The sequence below is a fragment of the Heliangelus exortis genome, chromosome 15 (assembly GCF_036169615.1).
Source record: "Heliangelus exortis chromosome 15, bHelExo1.hap1, whole genome shotgun sequence".
In the NCBI taxonomy this organism is placed as follows: Eukaryota; Metazoa; Chordata; class Aves; order Apodiformes; family Trochilidae; genus Heliangelus; species Heliangelus exortis.
Genome location: NC_092436.1, coordinates 6,958,264 through 6,980,110, shown reverse-complemented (window position 1 = coordinate 6,980,110; position 21,847 = coordinate 6,958,264). Strand labels below are relative to the sequence as shown.

Genomic DNA, 21,847 nt, shown 5'->3' with positions numbered 1-21,847 from the left:
TGACTGCTGTTTATGCTCCACTGAAGCCTGTGAACACATAGAGCAGTGCTGTGGTGTCACTTGGGTTCAGAACAAACTCAGAATATTTCTCTGCTGCTTGAATCTGCCACTAAACTGGCTACAGCAGCATAAATTGGCTACATTGGTGAACTCTCCTGGTGCAAGTGTGAACCGTTCCCTTGTGTCTTGTCACTGAAGACCTGGGAAAAGAGCTCAGTGCCTCCCTCTCTACTTCCCCTCCTCTGGAAGCTGTGGAAAGCAATGAGGTTGCCCCTTAAACTCCTCTCCTCCAAACCCAAAGTCCTGGGCTGCTCCTCATCAGCCCTTTCACCAGCTTTGCTGGCTGCCTCTGGATCCTTTCAAGTGCATCAACGTCCTTCCTAAATTCTGGGGCCTAGAACTGCAAACTTTCATACTCAAACTGAGGCCACAGCAATGCTGAGTGCAGCAGGAAAATCACCTCTTTTGGCTTGCTTCTCTCCGGAAGCATTGGGAAGAAGCAGTTGCAGTATGTAAAATCTGGAAATGGAGAAATGAGAGTTTAGTGGGGCTCACTCAGCATCTCTGGAAACTATAAGATCTAGTTTTGCCTCCTTCCACTCATTGCCCTGGAGCCTCCAGCAGCTAAAATGTTGCATTTTGTGCTGTTTCACTGGATTATTATACACATCTTTATAGGTGAGTCTTCACCTGCTTTTTATGTGCTTGCCCAGAAAACAAAAATTTTGTAAAATTATAAGCAGTGACACTTGTTTTGTGAAAACAAAACAGGAAAAGTCACTGTTTTAAAAAAATTCAGAAGTTTTCTTAACTTACTGAGCTAATACTGATTGAGAACTTTTTTTTTTTTTTTTTTTCCTTTAAATAATGTTTGAGCTTGCTCACTGTATGGGCTTGATTAGTTCCCTTGTCCCCACAAATTAACTGATTTCTTTACTACTGTTAAATGTTTTCTGCTGGCTTTGCTTCTTCATCTGTCTCTCCACAATTCTAAACTGCATACAGAGCCCAAACTTAGGAACTGAAATATTAAACAGTAATGAATGTATATACATGATAAAGAAAGGATTTTCTGAAACTCTGAGGGCTGTCTGTTGCTGTAAATTGAATATGGGAAAGCATGTCTGGAGATTTTGCTCCTTTTACTGCCAAGTGCTCAGTTCACTCATCTAAAATCTGAATCCTAAAAAAAAGACAAAAGTCAAAGACTAATTTGGAAGTCTGGGTCTCACAAGCATGGTCAGTGTTGGCTGCATTTCTGCATGTGCATTTAGGCATCAGCAATGCTGTTTCAAAAGTCACCTAAGATGGGTCAGGAATATGAGTTCACCCACTGGGGCACGAGCTCCTAATAGGAATTGGGCTTCTAAATCACTTGAGTATTTTGGGAAATTCTGTTTCAGATTACTAAATGCTAATTGGCTGACCTCTGCCAGGATGAAATATTATGTATAACATTAAAGCAACTGTGATGTTCTTAAATTGATCTGAAAAGTAGTAAAATAATTTGGTTAGCAGAGGGGGTACATTGAGGGGCAAGACGTGATCTGTGCCTTATTAAGGCAAAGTACCATTTCCAGTGTCTGTTGTATAAGAGGAGTTTCATCAGCACTTTGCTGTACCCAGGGATTTCCATATATTTTTTTTGTCTTTTGTCAGTCCCAGCAGAAGAAATAGGAGGGCTCTTTCCTTGCTGTATCTTCAGCCTCAAAATAAATTGGGGGTACTTGCTTCTATTTGCTTTTATTTTCAAAAACTTCCTTACATGCAGAGCTACAGAGGGGTGAGAATTACCTTCTCTTTCACTTGGCTCAGTGCTGAGACTGGGTAGTCCTGAGACTCAGGAAACCAGCAGAGTGGGCAGTTAAACAGGTTTTCTCTGTTTATCAGCCTATTTCTTTGCAATTTCATCATTAGAGAAGCTTCATGAAGAAAGAAAGAAAGAAAAAAAAGGTTGATAGGGAAAATATGACATGTCCCCTCCTCAAAGAAGGAAGGTTATTCCAGACATAATCAAGAAACACTGAGGGTTGGTTCAACAAAGACTATATATAAATCTGTGAATGATCTGAACAATTATGAATGCCCCTTTCTATTTTGAATTATATATTTCACATCTGGAGTCCATTTCTCATTTGGATTATGAGAGGCAAATGTCACTGGCTCCAGTGGGACCTCCCAGGCATAGCTGGTGCTCAGCATGCCCTGGGTTAAATCTGGATGCCTCAGAATCCCTGCCAAAGGCTGCTGTGATACTGAAGCTTTCCATACCAACCTGCAGTGCAGGAAGATGTTAACATTAGCTTCACATAAATTAAAAGAGGATTTGAAACTGCAAAACTTGTAACTTTCTAACACCAATACTGGTGGGAAACTCCACTGGAGACACTGGTGCCTTGTGACTTTCCTCTTCTTTTTATCTATTTATTTAATAAGCTCGAGGCACCGCTTCTTTCAAAAAGAAGAGCAGGCAAATTTTCCTTTGTTAATGAATTGCTTAATGAAGCTACTCTTGTGCCCTGCAGGAGTGGGATGAAGTAAGAACAGAAGATAAGGTGATTTTTCCTTGAACATCAGTGACCTTAACTCCTGCAATGGTTCAAACTGGTCTTGGTTTAACAAGTGACTTGAAAATTTATGCTGACCTGCTAGCCCCCTGCTTCCCTAGGCATACTTTCAAGATCAACAGTTCTGTTCTGTCATCACAAAAAAGGTTGTTTTCTCTGTTTTTGCTGTAATAAGGCAAATGAACCTACCCTTTCTAAGGACTAAGACAAGCAGCCATCTTGCAAAGACTTATCCTGTATTCAGAAATTCATTTTTTTGGCAGATCCTACCATCATGTCCCTGCAAATCTTTCTGCCCTTCACACCATATTGCATGTTGTTTTGCCTGCCTCTGCTCTTCTAGCACTGGGAGCTGTGGAAACCTGAACAAGCTGGCTTATCTTGCCAATAGGATAAGAAATAATGAAGCTGAAATGTCATCCCAATAACAAGTCATGAGGCAGCCAGCCACAGGCTAAAACCTCACCTGGGGAATAGCCCATTAAAGACAAAACAAGAGAGACATGGACACAGTTGGAAGCATCTGTTTGCTGTCTAAGAGTCATGCCAAAAAGAAAAGGTATTCAAACAGCTGGCAAAATGGAAATTTTTGGCAAATCAGGGCCAAAGATGGAGATAATAGCAGCAACTGCTGTAAGTCCTCTTTGAGGTAGACAAGCTGGCCATAAGATCTGTGGGATGATCCTCTTGCTGCAGCAGATGAACAGATCAGATGCTTCTAGGGTCCCTCATTTCTGGTTTCACCACATGTAAATGATAACCTAGGGGAAAAGGAAAACAAGATAGAAGGACTGACACAGACTGTTTGAATGTAATCCACAAAATATTTGTTCCTATATGGGAACCTCTTAGGTGTTGTCCCTGTTAGTACAATCTGGGAATTGCATGGATGTTTAAGAGGAAACAGTATGTAACAAAGTTTGAAAACAGATGCTAAGGTAGCTGTAAACACCAAGTACAGCTCCTTGTTAAGAGTAGAAACACAGAGCATGCCTGTGCTCTTTTTACCATCAGCATAAGGCTTGCAGTTTAAGCTTGTATGTACACAGTGCTCTGAAAGGTAAGCAGGAGAGCTGGCAGGACTTGCTCAGAAATGGGAAAAGCAGTGCAGTTTCTGAGAAAACGTTCCTATTGACAAATCCCACTCTTCTGCCAGCTTAATTAGGCCTAATTTCACACATGAATAGGTATTTTGGACCTTGCTATTGAGACTGTCAGTGAAAGCAAGCTACGAACATATTTCCCTTTTTAAAGGAGATGCTGGTGAACTGAGAAAAGCAGATGTATTTCACACCAGGTTTCTGAACAACTTTCAAACTGTCTTGTAGGAGAGGAGATGAGAGTAGAGTCCCCAAATTCTATTTGCATGGGCCCAGTCTGCACTTGGGCTGCCAGCAGCAGCCCTCAGCTTTGCTCACCACATTTGATGTGAGCAATGTGTTTCACAAGCAGCTGGCTGGGTCTGGAGCAGCAGCAAGCCAAAGCCTGTGAGCTCCTGGATGTTGCCCAGGATTATTGGCTCCTCCAGGCCACTGGAGAAGGCTCAGGGCATGTGGCCTGGCTCTGGACAGGAGCGTTTCATTTCCTGCCCCCTTTTGTTGCATAGGTGGAGTAGTGCAGCAGAGACTGCCAACACTCATCTTTCTTTCTTTCTTCTTCCTTGACAGCCCACGCTGCTTCTGAAACTGTTGTCAGAGGAGTAATAGGGCAACCTGTTCAGCTGCCTTGCTTCTACCAGGTGGCACAGAAAAAGGACATCTCCGATATGTGCTGGGGCAGAGGCCCGTGCCCAAATTCAAAGTGCAAGGACAAAATTTTGCACACCACCGGGAACAGGGTGACGTTCAGGGTATCTCAGAGATACAACCTCAGGGGTTATATTTCCTATGGAGATGTGTCTCTCAGAATTGAGAAAGTGACAGCAGAAGATGCAGGTACATACTGCTGCCGTGTAGAGATCCCAGGCTGGTTCAACGACATCAAGCAGAACATCCAGCTGGTGGTGGCCAGAGGTGAGTTTTCAGGCTCTTGTGATCCAGCCAGGAGGGAGAATCTTCCCACTGGGTATGGGCTTAAAATTGGATTTCATGTGTACTTTTTGTTTGCTTTGGCAAAAAGTGTTTGTCCTAAATTACAGTTTTCAAGTGAGGTCTGCAACAAATTGCCAATTGGAACTGCATTCAGTGAGCAGTTTTGATGAGAAAACAGTGGCTTTTTTTTTTTTTTTTTTTTTTTTTTGCTTCCAAATGAAATATTTAATTTTCCATTTTGTAGCTACATAGGTTTTAAAAGATGATGGACTTAAAAAAGGGATTTACTATTGGAAGAACTCTTGGTGTGAAATTCAGTGTTTCATTTGGGCTTCACTCCAACACCAAAAAAGCTTTAATTTGATTCATGCCATAAGGAATGAATTCAGAAATTCATGTATTCAGAAATTTTTCTTCAGAGGCTTGAAGGACTTTTCCCACTTCATATTATTTTGTTGAGCTGTAGGATAACAGAAGTGTTTTACAAAGTCAAGAAGAGGCTGAAAAACATTGCAAAACACAGAAAAAAAGATGGTGTCTAATCTCCACAATGTGGAAAGACAATTATTTTTATTATTTTTTTTTTTAATGGCTTGCACAAGACTCTGCACAGAACCTGTGTGCCTGTTTAAGTGATATAACAGGAGAGTGGGGGGGAATTACTGCAATCCCATGTCTATCTCTCTGAGGGCAATGGGCTTCATATAAAAGCAGTGGTTGAAAAGATTAACCAGAGGCTTGTAGCTAAAAATCAAGGTCGTTTGTCTATTTTATTTTTATGAACATTTTATGAACAAGTAAAATCAAAAAGTTTGCAAGTGTTTGGGTTCCACCACACAAGGTTCTGGCCCTTCCATTTCTGAAGCAATTCACTCGAGTAGAGGGGGTGTTTGAGACCCACCTAAATGAAATAAAAAGGGAATCTGTAAATCTGAGAATAGCCCTGGCTGAGATATGTTTTCTGCAGGTTAAAATACTTTTTAAAATAGTGACTCTTCAACCTTCATTCTCAATATTTTAACAGCTGGGTAATTTTCATTCTTTTCTGGATTGGCTTTCATCAGAGTTGGTTGTGAATGCTCTAATCTAGCTTCTTCTTGGTTGTTTTTTCCATGCAGCCCCTCCAGTGATGACAACCACCACGAGAAAAGCTCCTGTTTCCCCCAAACAATTTAGAAAAACAACTTTTGCTCCCCAAGCAACCACTGCTTATGAAGCAACATCAGAGACTGGTATCTTCCTGACAACCACCACCCCTTCAGCAACATCTGCAACCACCACATCTCCAGCAGTAATGACACTGGAGACCATTGCTCCCCCAGTATTTGCTGTGACAACAAACAAAGCTTTTACAGATACCATGGTGTCAACCAGTGTTCCCCCAGATTTTTCATCTGATTTCCAAGCAGCTGACATGAGGACTGAAGATGACTCCATGTTCTCCTCAGATGGTTCTGTCCCTCTCACAAACGGTAACTAGCACCAGAATTTTCTTTTTACTGTGTAACAGAGATGATCAGTGTTAGCCTGACTCTGGCTGCATAGAGACTCTCCAGATACTTATGGTTTTAGCTGGGAAGATTTCTCCAAATGCCTATAGGTATAGCTCAGTAGGTTTAAGGAAAGACAGGTCAAATATTGTGGATTTTGCTAAATCTGGGTGAATGGTCAAGATAGAGAAGGTCAGGCTTGCATTCAGAGGAGCCTTAACAGGCTGGAGAAATAATGTGACAAACATCACAAAGTGCAACAGAAATAAATGCAAAGTCCAGCACCTGGGATGGAGCAGGAGAGATTCATGCAGCTTTGTATTATTTTTTTTCTTGATTTGGGAAAAAGTATTGCAAGGGTCTAAAGAAAAGTTTAGAGCATGTTCTGCTTGAGGCATAAAGTCAGTGAGAACTCAAAGCATGCTTAAAATAGAGTATTTACATTGTCATCCCATACAAAGGCTGGTGTTATAATTATTATTTTGTTGCTCAGTGACCTGCTACCATTATAACAATTCCTAGGCTGTCACTTTACCCTCTTCAATGACTTCTTTTCTACAGATTGATGTCTGCATGCAAGGCTGTTTTTTTCCTGGGTCTTTTATCACTTGAAGCTCTTTCTAACCTCTGAGGACAGCTTTTCTTTATCATCTCTAGTTGTCCAGCCATAACTGTGTGCCCTAGTTAAACTTGGCAACACTTAATTACATCATCCACAGCTGAACAGCTATAACTGCTGAGCACTGGCCTTGCTAGTGAAGTACATCACTTATCTGGGTAGGATGAGCTGCAGATGTGAAAACTTGGGTGCTGATTTTCACCTCTTGGTTGCAGATACAGAACTGTACAAGCAATTTTGAATGCCCTATGAAGGCCCACCTAATCCATGACCTTTAAGAGCATTACCTCTTTCTTTGTTTCAGTGACTACTGAATTCCCAAGTACATTTCCAACTGCAGAGGGAACGAGAGGAGCTGACACTTCTCTCATAGTGGGAGACCTGCCAGCTGCAGGTGAGCAGGGTAATGTTGCAAGGTTAGAAGTGCAATGTAGAGCGAAATTAAGAAATTATCATAGGATGTAACCTGAGATTTTGATTCATAAAGCCGAGTGATTCTTCTCTTTTTAAGATGCTGCTAAACACTGGGTGCTTCCTGTGGCTGATCAAGTGCTCCAAAGATGGAAATACTTCAGTACTTTTTAGCATGAGGTCATGATGAGCTAAGGCCCAAGCTTAGGTTAACTTTTTATGATGTTATATTCACTAAAAAAAGTAAAAGAGTAGGATCATAGGATAACAGCAGAAAAGTTTGTTGAAGGAGTTCTTGAACATTCATTTATTTCATCTGTATTTCCAAAGCTTAGAGAACTAGAACCATATTATTCAGAATACCCCTGGACGGAAGGGGGTGTGGGGGGGGGAAAAACATCACATAATCTTCATAGAGCTTTCTTAAATCTGTGGTAAGGTATCCGAAAGTAAAGATGTTTCCTGTGGTTTTGAGTACTAATTCAGCTTTCAATAACTGCAACCACATGCAAGTCTGATCACAATTCATCTGAGGCAGCTCTGCCACTTAGATTTGTACCTTGTTTACTACCTCTGGTCTCCACCATATCTTGTCATGCTTACAGAAGTGAAAACTCCTTCACAGAAAATATGTTTCTACTGTCTTGCTTCCTGGGCTACCCTGGGAAGCCTCTTCTTTCCTTTATGAAGTCCAACATTTTGCAATGACTGCCTGATGTGCAATTTCTGGAGAAAGCAAAATGTTCCATTTTGGTTGCAAGTTGCTTTGTTTCTCCCACTCAGGGCCAGATTTTGCCCTCCTCATTGCCTGAAAGTTCACTGCTCCTAAACTAAAGCAGTGACAACCACAGTGGCCCTTCAGGTGACTGTGCTGGTAAATAATTTCAGTCTCTTTTATTTTCAGGGATTTCAACAATTTCAGATGGCAAGACCAAGAAACATGATGATAAAAGAGATAAGGTAAAGCTTCCTCTAAATTTCAAGAGTGTTTAACTAGAAGCCAGAAGAACAGCAGGACATGGTAACGATTTTCAATTTATTCATACTAAAGGGATGGTGTTTAGAAGCTCAGGAACTGTCTATACATCAGAGCCAAAGCCTCTGGCTTAGATACTTCAGAAAAACCTCATCCCTCTGACACCTCTGTAAGAGGCAGAGGAAGCATCCTCAGGGTGGGGCCAGGTAAAAGGCAACTTCAGAGCATTGATATGCTTGCCTGTCTCTAATCTAAGCTCCTACTTTAGACATCTTATTGACAAGTTCACATGCAGTGGGATTAAGTTAGGCTTAAATGCTTCAGAAGATTTAATACTTAGCTGGTAAATCATGTTGTTTATCATGATCAATGTGTATTTTACATACTTTGTACAGATAAGCTCACAAAAGCATTGCAAACTCCAGCCCAGTGCAGACATTTCAGAGGTCTCAGCCACCCACTCCTGCACGAACAGATTCAAAGTAAACATGCTTTTAATGCTTTTTCAACTTTTTGCTTTTCCCTTTCAGTTTCCCACCTATGCCATTCTCATTGCCTGTTCCATAGTGGTGTCCATTCTTTTCATATTGCTGTTCTCGTTTTGGAAACGTAAGTATCCCTGAGCATGGAACTATCAAGTGTTTCTGATTCAGGCCTAGTACAGATGTTCTGTATCTCTGGTTAATCTTCTGGTAAATCTGCCATGGCCTCTGGGCAGTGCTCTGTTCGTTTTATGGGGGTTGCTCTCCTTACTCCAGGACCATGTCGCCACGAGGACACCAGGGAGCAGGAGTTGGTGGGGATGCAGCAGGAGGAAGCCTGTGCAAAGAACCTGTTCAGTCACTTGTTGCAGGTCTGGTTCATCTTGTTGGTTCTTGCTTTATAGTAAAGAAGTCCCATAGATTCCTGGAATTGCTCCTGACAGTCATGGGTGTTAACTTAAATCAGAATAAGATCCTTTCTTTCCTGTTTAGCCCACAGAATGTGTGCAACTTGCTATCTTTGCGTCTAAGCTCATTTGAGTTCACTAGAGTTATGTATATATGTTTGCCATTGTGACATTAATATTATTTTGCTTCTAGGTAAACACACAAAGAAGTTTGTTATAAAGAGGTAATCCATTTTGTGATATCCTATTAGAAGTTCCAATGTAATTCTTCTGAGAGGCAGAAAGGTTCAGTGATCACTGAGGTGACAATTTTGAGGCAGATATGAAATCTGGAAGCATGATGGGTCACCCTGTGCAGGTGTAACTGCTAATTTAATATCTTCTGGTTTATATTGAAAAAAGGATTTGCTCTAGATGAACCACATATTTGCATTCTAGTGGAAAAATCATCCCCTATCAAAGATCAATAATTTTTCAATGGTAGATGGTCCCTCACTCCACACCTCACCTGGGAGATAAAGACTGGGGACCAATGGGGGACTCTTTTCTGAACCCTATGGTGATTACCCTTCAGGTGTCATTATAATGAACAGCCCTTTCCTATCCATTAAAATAATGCAAGTAAGGTAAATACTTCTCTGGTGTAAAAAGTAGGCATTGCACCATTGCAGTCAGTGGGGGGATTTTGCCAACATAACAAATAAGAAAGGATGCTCTGAAGCAGCAATGTGCTTGTGTTCAATCCATAATGATCTGTGCTTCTCATTACAGCCTCGGACCAGCAGAAGGCCTCGAAAAAGTTTTCAGTGGAGCTGAAGGAGAAAACACCATTTTTTCCCTCTAAAGAGCTCCCACATCATCTGTAGATGCCATAGAAAATAAAAAGGGGCTGTTTCATGCTGTCTTGAGAGATGCAGTGAGCCCTCAACCAAAGCCCAAAGTTTCAACTATGAAAATTTAAAATCTTTGTGCAAATTTTGCCATGCCACCTTTAGTAAAATTTATTGAATATACAAGCTTCCTTAGGAAGGCACTTTATGCAGTATTCATAGGTGTTTCTGGCACCTGCCTTCTTACTGTATTACATATACCATAGTACAGAATACATGCACCATACATGTATCACATTACAGAACTGAATCTGGTTTTCTTAATTTTTACTAATGCTCTTCCTTGAGTACAACTTACACTGTGAGGAACAGAAAAGGGAAGAATTAATGCTGCCTACCTTCAAATTGCCAAAAAAAAAATTAAAATAAATCACCAAATACAGTTTTTATTGCTTTTATGTAATCAAGAAAAAAAATAGGACACAAGAATGCTGTGAGTATAAATCAAAAATGCCAATTACTTATGAGTACAAATGCTGCTTGTGATTCAGCATGTCTGAATTACCCTTGGAAACTATATTAATAAACTTTGTAATTTACTGCTAGCAATTGTGTTTTTTATGCCACAGGATTTAGTTATTCCCCAGGTGTTGAAATGACTTCTGTCTCAGTTCTCCAAAGAAGTACTGTAGCATTTCCAGAGGGGGGAAAAGCCCAGAAGACAACCCTTCAGGGAACTTTTTCCTATTCTGTCCTCACAAACTCATTTGTCAATACATGCCTCCCCCATCAGTGTGTATGGGGGATCCCCAGATGTTTGTTTGGAGCTGCCTTTTGGTGCAATGACCCACAAAAACCAGAAGGTTTTGTGGTGGAGTCTGCTTGGCAATGCAGACCTGCATCCTTCAGCCCTGGGGTGCTTCATCTAGGGCCCCAGCACCCAGTGACAGGATAGCATAATGCTGTCTGCCTGGGTTTTGTACAGATGAGATTGGTGTTCCCAGTCCCATCAGTGCTGTGCATTTATCCTTCAGAGAAGTTTCAGGTAAAACAGAGAGCAGAGCCACATCTTGGAAACCTGCCTGTCAGGTGCTCATGGGAGGTGGGTGAAGCCATATCAGTATTTCTGAGAAGCATAGGCAAAAATGTTATGACCTCCATGGAAAGGCTTTGGAGACACTAAAAGCAGTGAAAAAGAGATGCTGCTGCTTCTAGTGGGACAGAAGGGCTGTGGGGGAGAACATTGCTGCTGCTGCTACAGACAGAATTTGTCCCCAGTCCTTCTCTGCAGCAACTGCCTGTCCCCACACTCCTGCCAAAGCTGCAGGGCCACCAGCAAAACCTGCCATCCCTATTCCCAGGACTTTGGCACGGCAGAGCTGGCAAGCAGGCTGTGGCTATTTATGTGCTCAGACATGTATTATTCTTAGAGGACCCTGAGGATGGGAATGGTTTGGACATTGCCAGTTTTCTGACGTGCTGCCATAAAGATTGTCCTGCAGCACGAACCTTGTCTTTTACTCAGCTGGGAAAACTGCAGTCTTCATGTGGCTGCAAGGCAGATTAGCAATCATGGCAAAGTCCATCACTTTACCACACTGATCACACCCTTTCAGAGGGGGCTTTTGCTTGTGTTTCAGCTGGGTTGAGATTTAGGCTTTAAAAAGCAGGCTGAGTGGGTTACCAGCCTGGGGGCATTAGTGAAGTGGGACATGGAAGCTAGAGGATCACCTACAGGATACACTGCAGAGCTTCCGTGGAGCACGCTGAGGTCTTCACTAACTGCAGGAATAGTATGGGAGGAGGTTCAAGTCTGCAACACTCTTTGTTATCTCCATGGCCTGGAGTTCACCAGTCCCTTCTGCTGCAACACTGGGCAATGACAACTTGAAGTAAAAGCACATTGTGGTAAAAGTGTTTAATCAGAAGAAAACATTGTGTGGCAGCTCTGAACTTCCCCTTTAGTCATGCTCAGGGCTGTGGTGAGACTTTTTCACTCTACAGCAATTTCTCACAGGACATGAATCTAGGAGGTTGCAGGGGACATTTGTCTGTAGAGTCCCACTCAGTTTCACCTGGGTTCATCACACTGCTGTGCACCCTGGTCTGGAAGCACTCTGGGAGGCTGAAGAGATTCTCCAAACAAAGGACGTGGCCTTCATGTTCTCAGGTTGGGTTTGCTCAGCTGAGACCTCTGTTCCCCTGCTTCTGCCACCCCAGCACAGAGTGACTGCTGAGCCCAGGGGCTTGGCACCTGGAACTGCTTCTAGCCATGAAACCTCCCCCAAATCTGTAATAAAAAAAAAGGAAAAAGAATAAATTAAACAAAAACAAAAAAACCCACAATGGTTTTGATATATTCCTTTAAAAGAAAAAAAAAGGGGGGAGAAAAAGGTTTATTTTTTTGCAGGGCTGGGCCAATACTTTTGGGTTTATTAATTAGCTCTGCATTATTGGCTGCTTTAGAGAAGGGCTGGCTCTTGCTGGAGAAAGTTCTAGCACATTTGCTGTGGTGCTGGCTGGACCTGCAGGCTCTGCTTTGGGGAGCTGCACAAAGGTAGAAGAAATAGGAGCCAAGAAAATGAGTTTGATCTGATCAGCCATGTGAAAATGCAGCCCATATATGCTGTTGGGAAGCTGTAAGTCTAACATATTGCTTAGCATTTTTATTTGTCTTTTTATTCACCTAAATTACTGAGGCTGAGGTTTGGGTTTAGAATGCCAATTGGAGGAAAATATGGGGAGGGTTTTATTTAAGTGAAAATACATTGAAGTAATTTCCGAGGAACTGACCCTACCTGCCTTTCTGTTTAGTGGAATGTTAAAGGGAAGCTTTTAAAATGTAGCTGGAGGAAAAAAATGCTGTTTTCCAGAAGCAGCAGAAGCCTCAGAATGCAGTTTCTCAGAGTAGTGAAGACAAACTATAGGAAAGCAGCAGGTCTTTAGAAAGAAAAGATCAAGAGAGAGTATATCACTGGCATCTGGAAATGTTTATTTTTAAGATTACTTTTAGGCTCTTGGAAGGCAAAGAAGTGCACTTGACTAAACATAAAGCACTGCAGCCAAGGAAATCCTCCAGTAAGCAGCTTAAAACAACCCAGAGGGTACAAGCTGCAAAGCCCTGAAAGGGCCAATGATCCAGACTGGGCAAGATTTGGCATAAGGCAGCCCGGCCCTTGGCAGAGCTGCAGGGCTCAGGCTCCTGTGTTGAAGAGTTGTTTTGCTATAACTTGTTGCTGCCTGATGAACACAGTGAAACAGCTCATCCATGTGCACCTTCACCCAGCCCTTGCTGGTCTCCTGTACCTCCCAGACCTCCCAATCTGCAATGCTTTTTTGCTTTAAAACTGCTATGCACCTCCCCAGTTTCCCCAGACCTTGCCTCCTGCCATCTTTCATCTGACCTCCAAGACCTGAAATTGCCCCTGCTTAAAGCCTCTCCCCAGTGCCCTGAGCTGCTGAAGTCCTTGCAGTGAGCCTGCTGAGAGCCTCTGGTTAGAGCAAACCAGGTTTTAATTTGTTAAGAGTCTCTATCAAGCCTAAATGATGTTGTATCTGGGGAGTCCAGCTCTACTCTATGGAACAAAGTGGTTAATTAATGAAGGAATTAGCTTTTGGAGTGAGTAATAATTTTTATTTGATCCAAATACTTTGTGGACAATTGTCTATATCAAAATGACCAATTAAATTGGGTAGAGGAGGTCTGAGGTAAAGAGATAATTACTGAATTACCTGGTTAGTATGGAGGAGGTACAGAAAAGCAATTAGAAAAGGGAATCTGAGTATTTTGGGACATGGGATTGGCTAATAAGAAAGCAGGAGAAACTACTGAAAAAAACCCAACAACCCAGACAAGCACTGAGTTAGGAATACAAATCTTTTAAAGAGAAACCAGAGGAACAAACAAAATACTATTTTGAGATTAATATGAGACCTCTCTTAATAGACTTTATTAGAGATGACTGCTCTGATGGTCCCTTTCCGTGTCAGCAGCACATTTCATTATGTTTCCAAGTTTGTTTCTTAGCCTTAATGTGCTTTCCTAGGCATTTTTAAAGTTAGTAGAAATAAATCTGTGTTCCAAAGTTGGACTCTAATTGGAGCTTAAGAGCAAGCAAAAGGGAAGAATGTGGCTGACTACATAGGATATTAGAAATAAGAATAAATAGCATCATGGGACTTGGGGAAAGAACAGAGATAACCACACAATGTGAGCTGAATGCAAGAAAAAGTGGAAAGTTTTAGCTTGGTAGGAACAGGAAATGGGGGGTGTTGCCACAGACATGACAGCAGATGGCAAAATTGAGCTACAGAGATAGAGCAGAGAAACAGCTGGAGAGATTAGAATAAACTGTAAAGGGGACACAGATTTTCTGCCACCAAGCAGAATAAACACAGCCTCCTCAGTGGTAATGAAGGTCCCAGATGGGAGCCGAGCCTATGGCTGCCTCCAAGGCACACTTTTGGCATGTTTGCCAAAAAGTAAACTTGTAAAAAACTGATCCCAGTAAGCCTGGGATCAGGCTTGTGTGTCCTCTAGCAACACAATTTCCTGCGAGTCTCAGTTAACACCCAGTTTTCTTGTGCTCCTGAGGCCTTGGTGGTTATGCCCTGTGTCTTAGTTTCCTCTTCCTACTGCTGCCTAATCCCAGCTGGGAGCATTGTGGCTTTCTCTTGTTAATTTAAAACATAAAGCATGAGATTCAGCACCTCCTGCAATCACTGTGGCAGCAGGGACATGGCAAAAGAAGTGGCAACCTCTAATTATCTCGGCAACCACTCCTTCCTGCCATCAAGCTCATGAGAAAGGGTGGAAGTCTTGATGAGGGGCTGTCCAAATTATCACTTTTGGGAGTGCTCAAATCTGAGAGAAGCACTGAGATCAGAGTGGAGCTTCCTACAGACAACCCTATGGTAAGAGGGCTCATCTCTTTACCCTGTGGTAAGTACAGCCCCCAGTGGTTTGAAGCTGATTTAGGAGGCCACAAGGAGACCGGGAAGATGGATGCAAACTGGAATGTGCAAAAAGCATTGGAAGAACTGGGGAGGAGGGTGCTGGGAAATTATCTCTGGTATAAGTTCATAGACTTTCTTTAGTCTTCAACATTAATCCTTCTCCAAGGGGAAGGGAAATACTCCACTTCCCAAAATGTCCTTTTTTTTTCCCTAAGAAGAAAAGAAGCTATATGTTCTACTGCTGTTTCAAAACTTCAGTTTTTTTAAAAATAGATCTAAAAAGAATTAAAGAGTTGTCAGAGTGATTTTTTTTTCCTAAATACATAGCAAAGATGCAGTAGGGTAGGTAATCCAAATGAGGCAATAAATCCTGTCCATAATTACATTTTCTAAGCCACAAATACTAATGGTTGGCTCTCCTTGCTCTCCTTGCTCATGTGCTAGTGTATGCTCTGTAGTGCTACTGATGCTAGTGAAAACTACTTGAAGGTAACCCTTTCATTGCTTAGATCTACATCTAATGAAAATTCATGGGTTCATAGTTGGTCTCAAGCACCAGAGCTGGTGTCATTCTTAACTAAACCATCCAGTAGTTAATAGACACCATGCTATCATCTGTATATTTAATGCAGGGCAGAGAATTTCTGTGGAGAAATCTGTATCTTTTAATCCAGTGATGAATCATTTATGGGATTTTGGATTATTCACTTTGCACTGAATCAAATTGTCTCTCTTTAACTGAGATACCCCTGGCATGGTGTGCACCACAGACCAGGCTGCACAGTGATGTATGCTGCTGGGATGAATTATTTATTGGATGTTTTAGATCACTTGCCCAGCAGTGAACTAAGCCTGTTAATTTAAAATCTGTTCATATTCATTCCTGGGTACACAAAAAGGATTTAATGTACATGAAATTAATCTTCTTCCTCCCTCTTCTTCCAGTACTCCAGTGAATTATCCATGAAGTCTGGCTTGGGTTAGTTTTGGATGCAAACTTTCTCTTAGTGGATGCAGTGGCTGCATCCTGGGGTAAGGGACTGTTTGTCCAAGCCATTTTTGGAGCTGGTGTGCAGAAGTTTGGATGAGCCCTTCAGCTCTCAGTTGTGTCCTACTGTGAAAACTATGGAACTGAAATGATTTTGCTTTCTCAGCTTGTAATGCACATGGTATAGTCCTCCTAAGCCCAAAGGAGTTGTGGAGAAAATTTATACATGGGGAGTAGAGAAACTCCAATAGATTGTGATGATCAAACACTGATTATTCTCCCTTTTCACCTGTAAAGTTCAGCCCATGCCAGGCCAGAGCTTTCCCAGGGCTTTCTTGTGAGATCTGCTTCAAGAACATGGGGAAATCAATTTCCCAATGGAGTGGCAAGTCAGTGCTGCTGTTGAATTCTGCTCAGTGTTTTATGCCCTTGGTCCATTATCTAATGGAGAACATCATGAGGTAATTATGGAAATATACAAATTGCAACCTCATGAATACCAAAGAAATTTGTGATGGAGCTACAGCTCAGTCCAAAGATAAATGAATAGAAGTCACTGCTATAGCAACAGCCCCCTTCTATCAAACTTTTATCTACAAACTGACACTTGATCTCTCTGAGATTCCCCTTGTAACCAGCCATAACACACACAGCAAAAATTCCAGTGGTTGTTGAGGGTAAAAATCACACGTGCAGTGCAATTTTGCTTGTATCAGTGAAAGCAAAATTGGTTAGGAAAGTAGTTAAATATGAAACACGGTTGGAGAAAGCATTTTATTGTGTGCTCCCAGCAATGAGTAGCTGAGAAAAGGATGACAACAGAAGATGTTTCAGAAGAGAGGAAAAGCAAGTTCTTACAGAGTCTGAGGTCTACTGGCTTCCTACCCCATATAGGCAGGAAGTCATCTTAGCAGAATTAGAGCAGCTCCTAAAAAGCCTCTAACCACCAGGTGATAGAGTGGCTTAAAGCATAGCAGCCAGTACTGGAAAACTCAAGTCATAAATGCCAGACTTGGTGAACATACAAATCTGTCCTTACTGGAACAAACTTGGGTCTTGAAATCTTAGCCTACTCCCCATTGTATTCATTGATGAGACCTTGCTTCCAAGCAGTGTAATGATGTTTTCTCTCTGATATGTCATTGCCAGCTGGAGGGCTGTACAGGCAGCAGTATCTTCCACATCAAGCAGAGCCTCAGCCTTAATCAAGGTCTTTATAATGGCCATACTGCCCTTGAGGACAGCAAGGTTCAAGGGTTTCCAGCCTACTTTGTTCATAGCATTGATACCTGCCTTGCACTTCAAAAGATTGATGAATGTCAAAAAGGAGCCCCACTGGATTGTGAAATGGAGGGGGACCCACTCTGACTTCTCAGAAATGTTGAGGTCTGCCCCAGATCTCAATAGCTCATGGACTACTGGCTCATCCCTGTAGTGAGTAGCCAAGAGAAGTGGTGTCCAGTCCATGCTTCCTTTGGCGTTCTGTTTGGTGTGTCTTTCTCTCAGCAATTGGATTATTTCAATGTGTCCTTTGAAAGAAGCCAGGTGCAGGTGAGTCCAACCTTTGTCTGTCCTCAGCTCCACATTGGCTCCATATTTGATCAGTTTGTCACAAATGAGACAGTTCCCCCCAAACCACAGCCAGGTGCAAGGCACTTTAATGATTTTCATCCAGGCTGTTGAAAGAGGTCTAATTTCTCAGCAAATACTGCATGTAAGGCAGAGCAGCCTTGTGGCTGTTTGGGCACATGTAAGGGATAGGAAAGCCTTTTATAACACTACACTGGAGTACAAAGTTATTTTAAAAGCAAATAGTGTAACTTAAGTCTGTAAGAGAGCAGCACAGTAACAATTAAGGGTACGTGTACTGTTAGGTATTTTTCCAAAACTCATATTTTCAGATTTAGCATTTCAAATTCTAGTGATTGCAGAAATAGGGTTAAAAAAAAATAAAAATCAGCGTACATTTCTGTTCACATTCAACTATTTGTCTATAGTGTACACTAAGAGTTCACAGGGTACACTAAGCCATATGATTAAATGTACTGGAACTGATATACACAGAAGTAAATACTGATTAACTCGAGTTTTTTTTTCAAACGAGAATGAAACAAAACCATAACATCTAAAGGGCATAAGCAGTACAAAATAAAGAGGACTGCCACTGCTGAAATTGAACCATCTATTGTTGTCTGTAACAAGGCAAGGAAAGTCATATGAGCATGTGATTTTTAACTGGGCAGTATCCTTCCAACTTGAAAAGAATAAAATTTTAGAATCAATAACTTAATTGACTCAGTTGGGGCTTTTCCCATCAGGACTGGCTGCGTTGTATGCAATGTGTTGGCAGTGATTGCTTTGTTTTATTTCCAGACCCAAAGTAGTCAGCAGAAGAGTCTCTGCAGGTAAGAGACAGAGCAAAAAGTACACTGAAGGTACAAGTACACCATCAAGAGAAAAGTGCATTTCTGGAGGGTAAGGCAAGTCATTAAAATAACTAATTTAATTTAAAAGATACTCATCAGTCCCAGTTTCCAGTGAAAGCTGCAAATAAGTGGGAACAGAGAAGCCACCAGCTCTGCAGGTAATGGAACCAGAGCCGGCGGGACACACCAAGGCTCAGGTGCAGGTGGGGGTGAGACCACGGGGCGAGAGCAACCCCCAAAAGGCGTGGGCAGCACCAGCGGCACCTGTCAGTGCGGGCTGGAGGTGTCGAGGGTCTGTGCCTGTATGTAGGTAACAAGGGATGGCCGAGGGGAAGGGAAATGAGGTGAGAGTGGTGTGGGGAACACGACCCCCCTTGAGGTGAGGGGCACGGAGGAGCAGCCCCCCTACCCCCTCCTTGCGGTGAGGTGGGGGGGTAGTGCAACCTTCCTAGAGGTGAGGGGGAGCGGTGGGCACTCAGGGACTTCCTGCCAAGCTGATGGGCAGGAGGGTGCTGGAGGGTCGGGGGTCGAAGACAATATCAGGGCAGCTGGTCAGGAATCCATGATAGTTTACAGAGGGGCTGTGAAGACTGTGGGGAAGGCTGACATTAAGGCTACTCGGAGGGGGATAGTTGAAAGAAACAAGACTGAAAACAGGCTCTGGATGTTGGAGCCTTTGGCTCAGAGGAAAACCTGTGTGGAGAGACTGTCCTGTTACCAGGGTGAGGGTCATGATACTTCTGAAGCAGGGAGAAAGGTTCTCTTTAGACCTTTGTGATGAGGGCAGAGCTGACGTGAGGAGCCAAGTTCCCCTGGGGGTGTAGGGTCCAGGTTTCTCTGAAGTGGGAGAGTTGGAGCATCTCGGGGCAAACTGTCTCCTCCTTTCTTGGCAGGAGCCGGTGCAGGAAGAGGCTTGAGGCAAGAGGCATTGGCCTGAAGAGGGGGGGGACGAGAAAGGCGCTCTGGGCAAAGGGACCTCCCTGTAACAGAGGGAGGGTCCGAGCTTGCCTGTTTTTGAAGGAGGGAGCAAAGCTGCTTAATGGTGGCGTGGGCAAGGTGTCCTGCCTGTAGTCAGGGCCCAGGTCTCTGCCTGCGTGGCTGCCTGTCCTGCTGGTGAGCTGCCAGCCCTGGGGATGGCCCTGTACTGTGGGGTGTGTTGTCACGAGCCATGGAGCCCTCTGTCCCCAGAGCAGCCCCAGCTTCCTTTAACAAGGGCTGGGGAGGCTGCCTTAGTCTGAAGCTGAGAGCAGGTGCATTCCCAGGGGGATGGATCCAGCATCATCTCCGGGGCTTCTATCAATTAAAGCAAGCTTGGCCCTTTGGGCAGTTTGTTGAGTCTTTGGGTTGCTCTTTTGCCAGCTAGTCAGTGCATGTTTTAACTAATAAAGAGGCCTTGTCTCTGCCAGGGGAATAAAAAAATCCATGAAAGGAAAGGAAAGGAATGCTTTCTTTTTTTTGTATCCTAGAGAACAGAATAAGTGGTAACACTTCAGCAGTTCCAATAGCCAATGATACTTGAGTGCAGTATTAAGCAAACTCCTTTTTGGCAAGCAAACTGTTGCTGTTTCTTCTTTTTTAAAGTTTAATTCACACGAGAACTTACAAGTAATGTTATGGTTTTGGACTGTATACTTTACCCCATTCCCGCTTTAGTTGGTTTTCCACTTTAATGTGACTGAAAAATCAGGAAACATCTCCCTTTAATTTAGAATAATAACCACCAATATATTTTGATTGGCTTAAATCTGTTTAGATCACAGAATCACAGTATATCAGGGGTTGGAAGGGACCTCTGAAGATCAATGAGTCTAACCCTGCTTCCAGAGCAGGGCCAAAACTAGGGCAGGTCACTCAGAAATGCATCCAGGTAGGTCTTGAAAGTCTGCAGCCAAGGAGACTCCACAGCCTCTTTGAGGAATCTGTTTCATGGCTCTGTAGCCCTTACAGGAAAGAATTTTTTTCTCATGTTGATGTGGAATTTCCTATGTTTTACCAGGAATCCATTGTCCCTTGTCCTATCACAGGGCACAAGCAAGAGAAGAGGTTTATTCTTTTGTTCTGGATGCTCAGCCCTCATATTTATGCACATTAATTTATTAATTAATTAAAGGTCCTGTCTCCATCTTCTCCCCTCCAGACTAAGAAGCTCCAGGTCTCAGTGTTTCTGCTGGTGTTCTTGTCCCTCAGTCATCACTGTAGCTCTCCATTCTACTCTGAAGTAAGTCCCTGTCCTTCTTGAACAGAGAAGCCCAGAACTGGACCCAGTACCCATAGGGCTGCTCTCTAGCAGTACTGGTGTGTTTTGTTATTCCTTCCCAGGTACAGGCTCTGAGCTTTTCCTTGTTGAACCTCATTAAGTTCCTCTTGGCCCAGCTGTCCAGTCCATCCAAATCTAACTGAATGGTCATACAGCCTTCAGGACAATCAGGCAGTCCTCCCAGTTTTGTTTCTCAGCAAGTTTGCTGATGACAACACTCGGTGGTCCCATCATCAAGGTCATTGATAAAGATGTTGAACATCACTGATCCCTAGGGGGCTTCATAAGTTACAGGTCTCCAGCTGGACTCAGCACCACTGATCACCACTCTTTGGGCTCTACTGTGTAGCCAGTTCTTAATCCATATCACTGTCCATTCTTACATCCCACATTTCCTGAGCTTGTTCATGAGGATGTTATGGGAGTCTGTGTCAAAAGCCTTGCTAACGATAGAGACTGCGAGAACTCAGTCATCAGCCCCAGGATGTAGCTATTTCATTTGTGCAGAGGGTGGCATTTCAGCACTGTGGAAGGTAAAGGAGTCAGAACAATACATGAGTAACACAAAGAAAGAGACTTATTTTGATGATATTTCTGTCTCTGCCACTGATCTGTCAAATAACTTTGGCCAAAACAATGACTCTGAAAGCAGCACAGTATAACCCCAAAGTCAGATGAGTTTGCCATTTTCATAAGCATATGTGTTCTAGCTACATTTCCACTGTCTTCTACTACTATAAAAGAGATGACTGCATGCTTGGGCATCCCTAAAAAGCACATTATTGACTTCTCAGGTTACATATACATTGTAACAGCTCAGTTGAACATGGTGATTTACATTGAAAAAGCATTAGCATTAGTTATTTTTCAGGAGAATTTGAAAGAATTCCAGCAAACTTACCTTAGTTTAGGGAATTAACCACGTTAGTACTAATTAAATACTATATTTTAGATTTTAAAATACAATCACTTAGGGATTGCAAATAAAAAGCTCTCTGTGTTTTGCTCCTGACTAACATTTTGTTTGTTCTTGCTGCAGTCAGCAAACGGAAAGCTCGTGTTTTCTACAGAGTACCTTGGTGGGAGGAAAATTGTTAACATAAAAAGTGAAGTAGACAGGTGGGAAGAGCATTATACTTTTTTTTTTTTTTTTTTTTTTTTAATCCATGTATAAGGACTCAGAGCCTGCAGTGGCCTCTGGCCAGGTGACAGAGTGCCTCTACTCAAAGTCACTTATTTATGCCTTGTTTGTTTAGTCTGGAACTCTCCTACCTTCTTTAATAATTCATGAGCGTGCTTGGTCCCAGGAGCCCTCTTTAATGAGTCCAGGAAGCAACCAGTGCTGATCAGCTTCAGACTGCTCTAGGGCAGAGCTTGGGGTATCACATGCCAGGCTGAGGCTCCAGTG

General features: G+C 42.7%; 1 protein-coding gene across 5 annotated transcripts; it reads left to right on the top strand.

The window, feature by feature from the left end:
- The first annotated feature begins 533 nt into the window (after positions 1-533).
- Positions 534-10,417, top strand: LOC139803198 (T-cell immunoglobulin and mucin domain-containing protein 4-like). 5 transcript variants are annotated; one of them, XM_071759126.1, is made up of 9 exons: positions 534-678; positions 4,235-4,579; positions 5,716-6,069; positions 7,011-7,100; positions 8,022-8,077; positions 8,624-8,702; positions 8,812-8,946; positions 9,176-9,206; positions 9,754-10,417. In XM_071759126.1, the coding sequence occupies exons 1-9, from the start codon at positions 630-632 to the stop codon at positions 9,824-9,826; spliced, it is 1,212 nt and encodes a 403-aa protein (XP_071615227.1). In that variant the 5' UTR covers positions 534-629; the 3' UTR covers positions 9,827-10,417. The 5 variants fall into 5 exon arrangements, with proteins under 5 accessions (XP_071615227.1, XP_071615229.1, XP_071615230.1 ...); XM_071759128.1 differs by having other exon boundaries at positions 608-678; positions 8,852-8,946; XM_071759129.1 differs by lacking the exon at positions 8,812-8,946 and having other exon boundaries at positions 608-678.
- Positions 10,418-21,847: the final 11,430 nt, after the last annotated feature.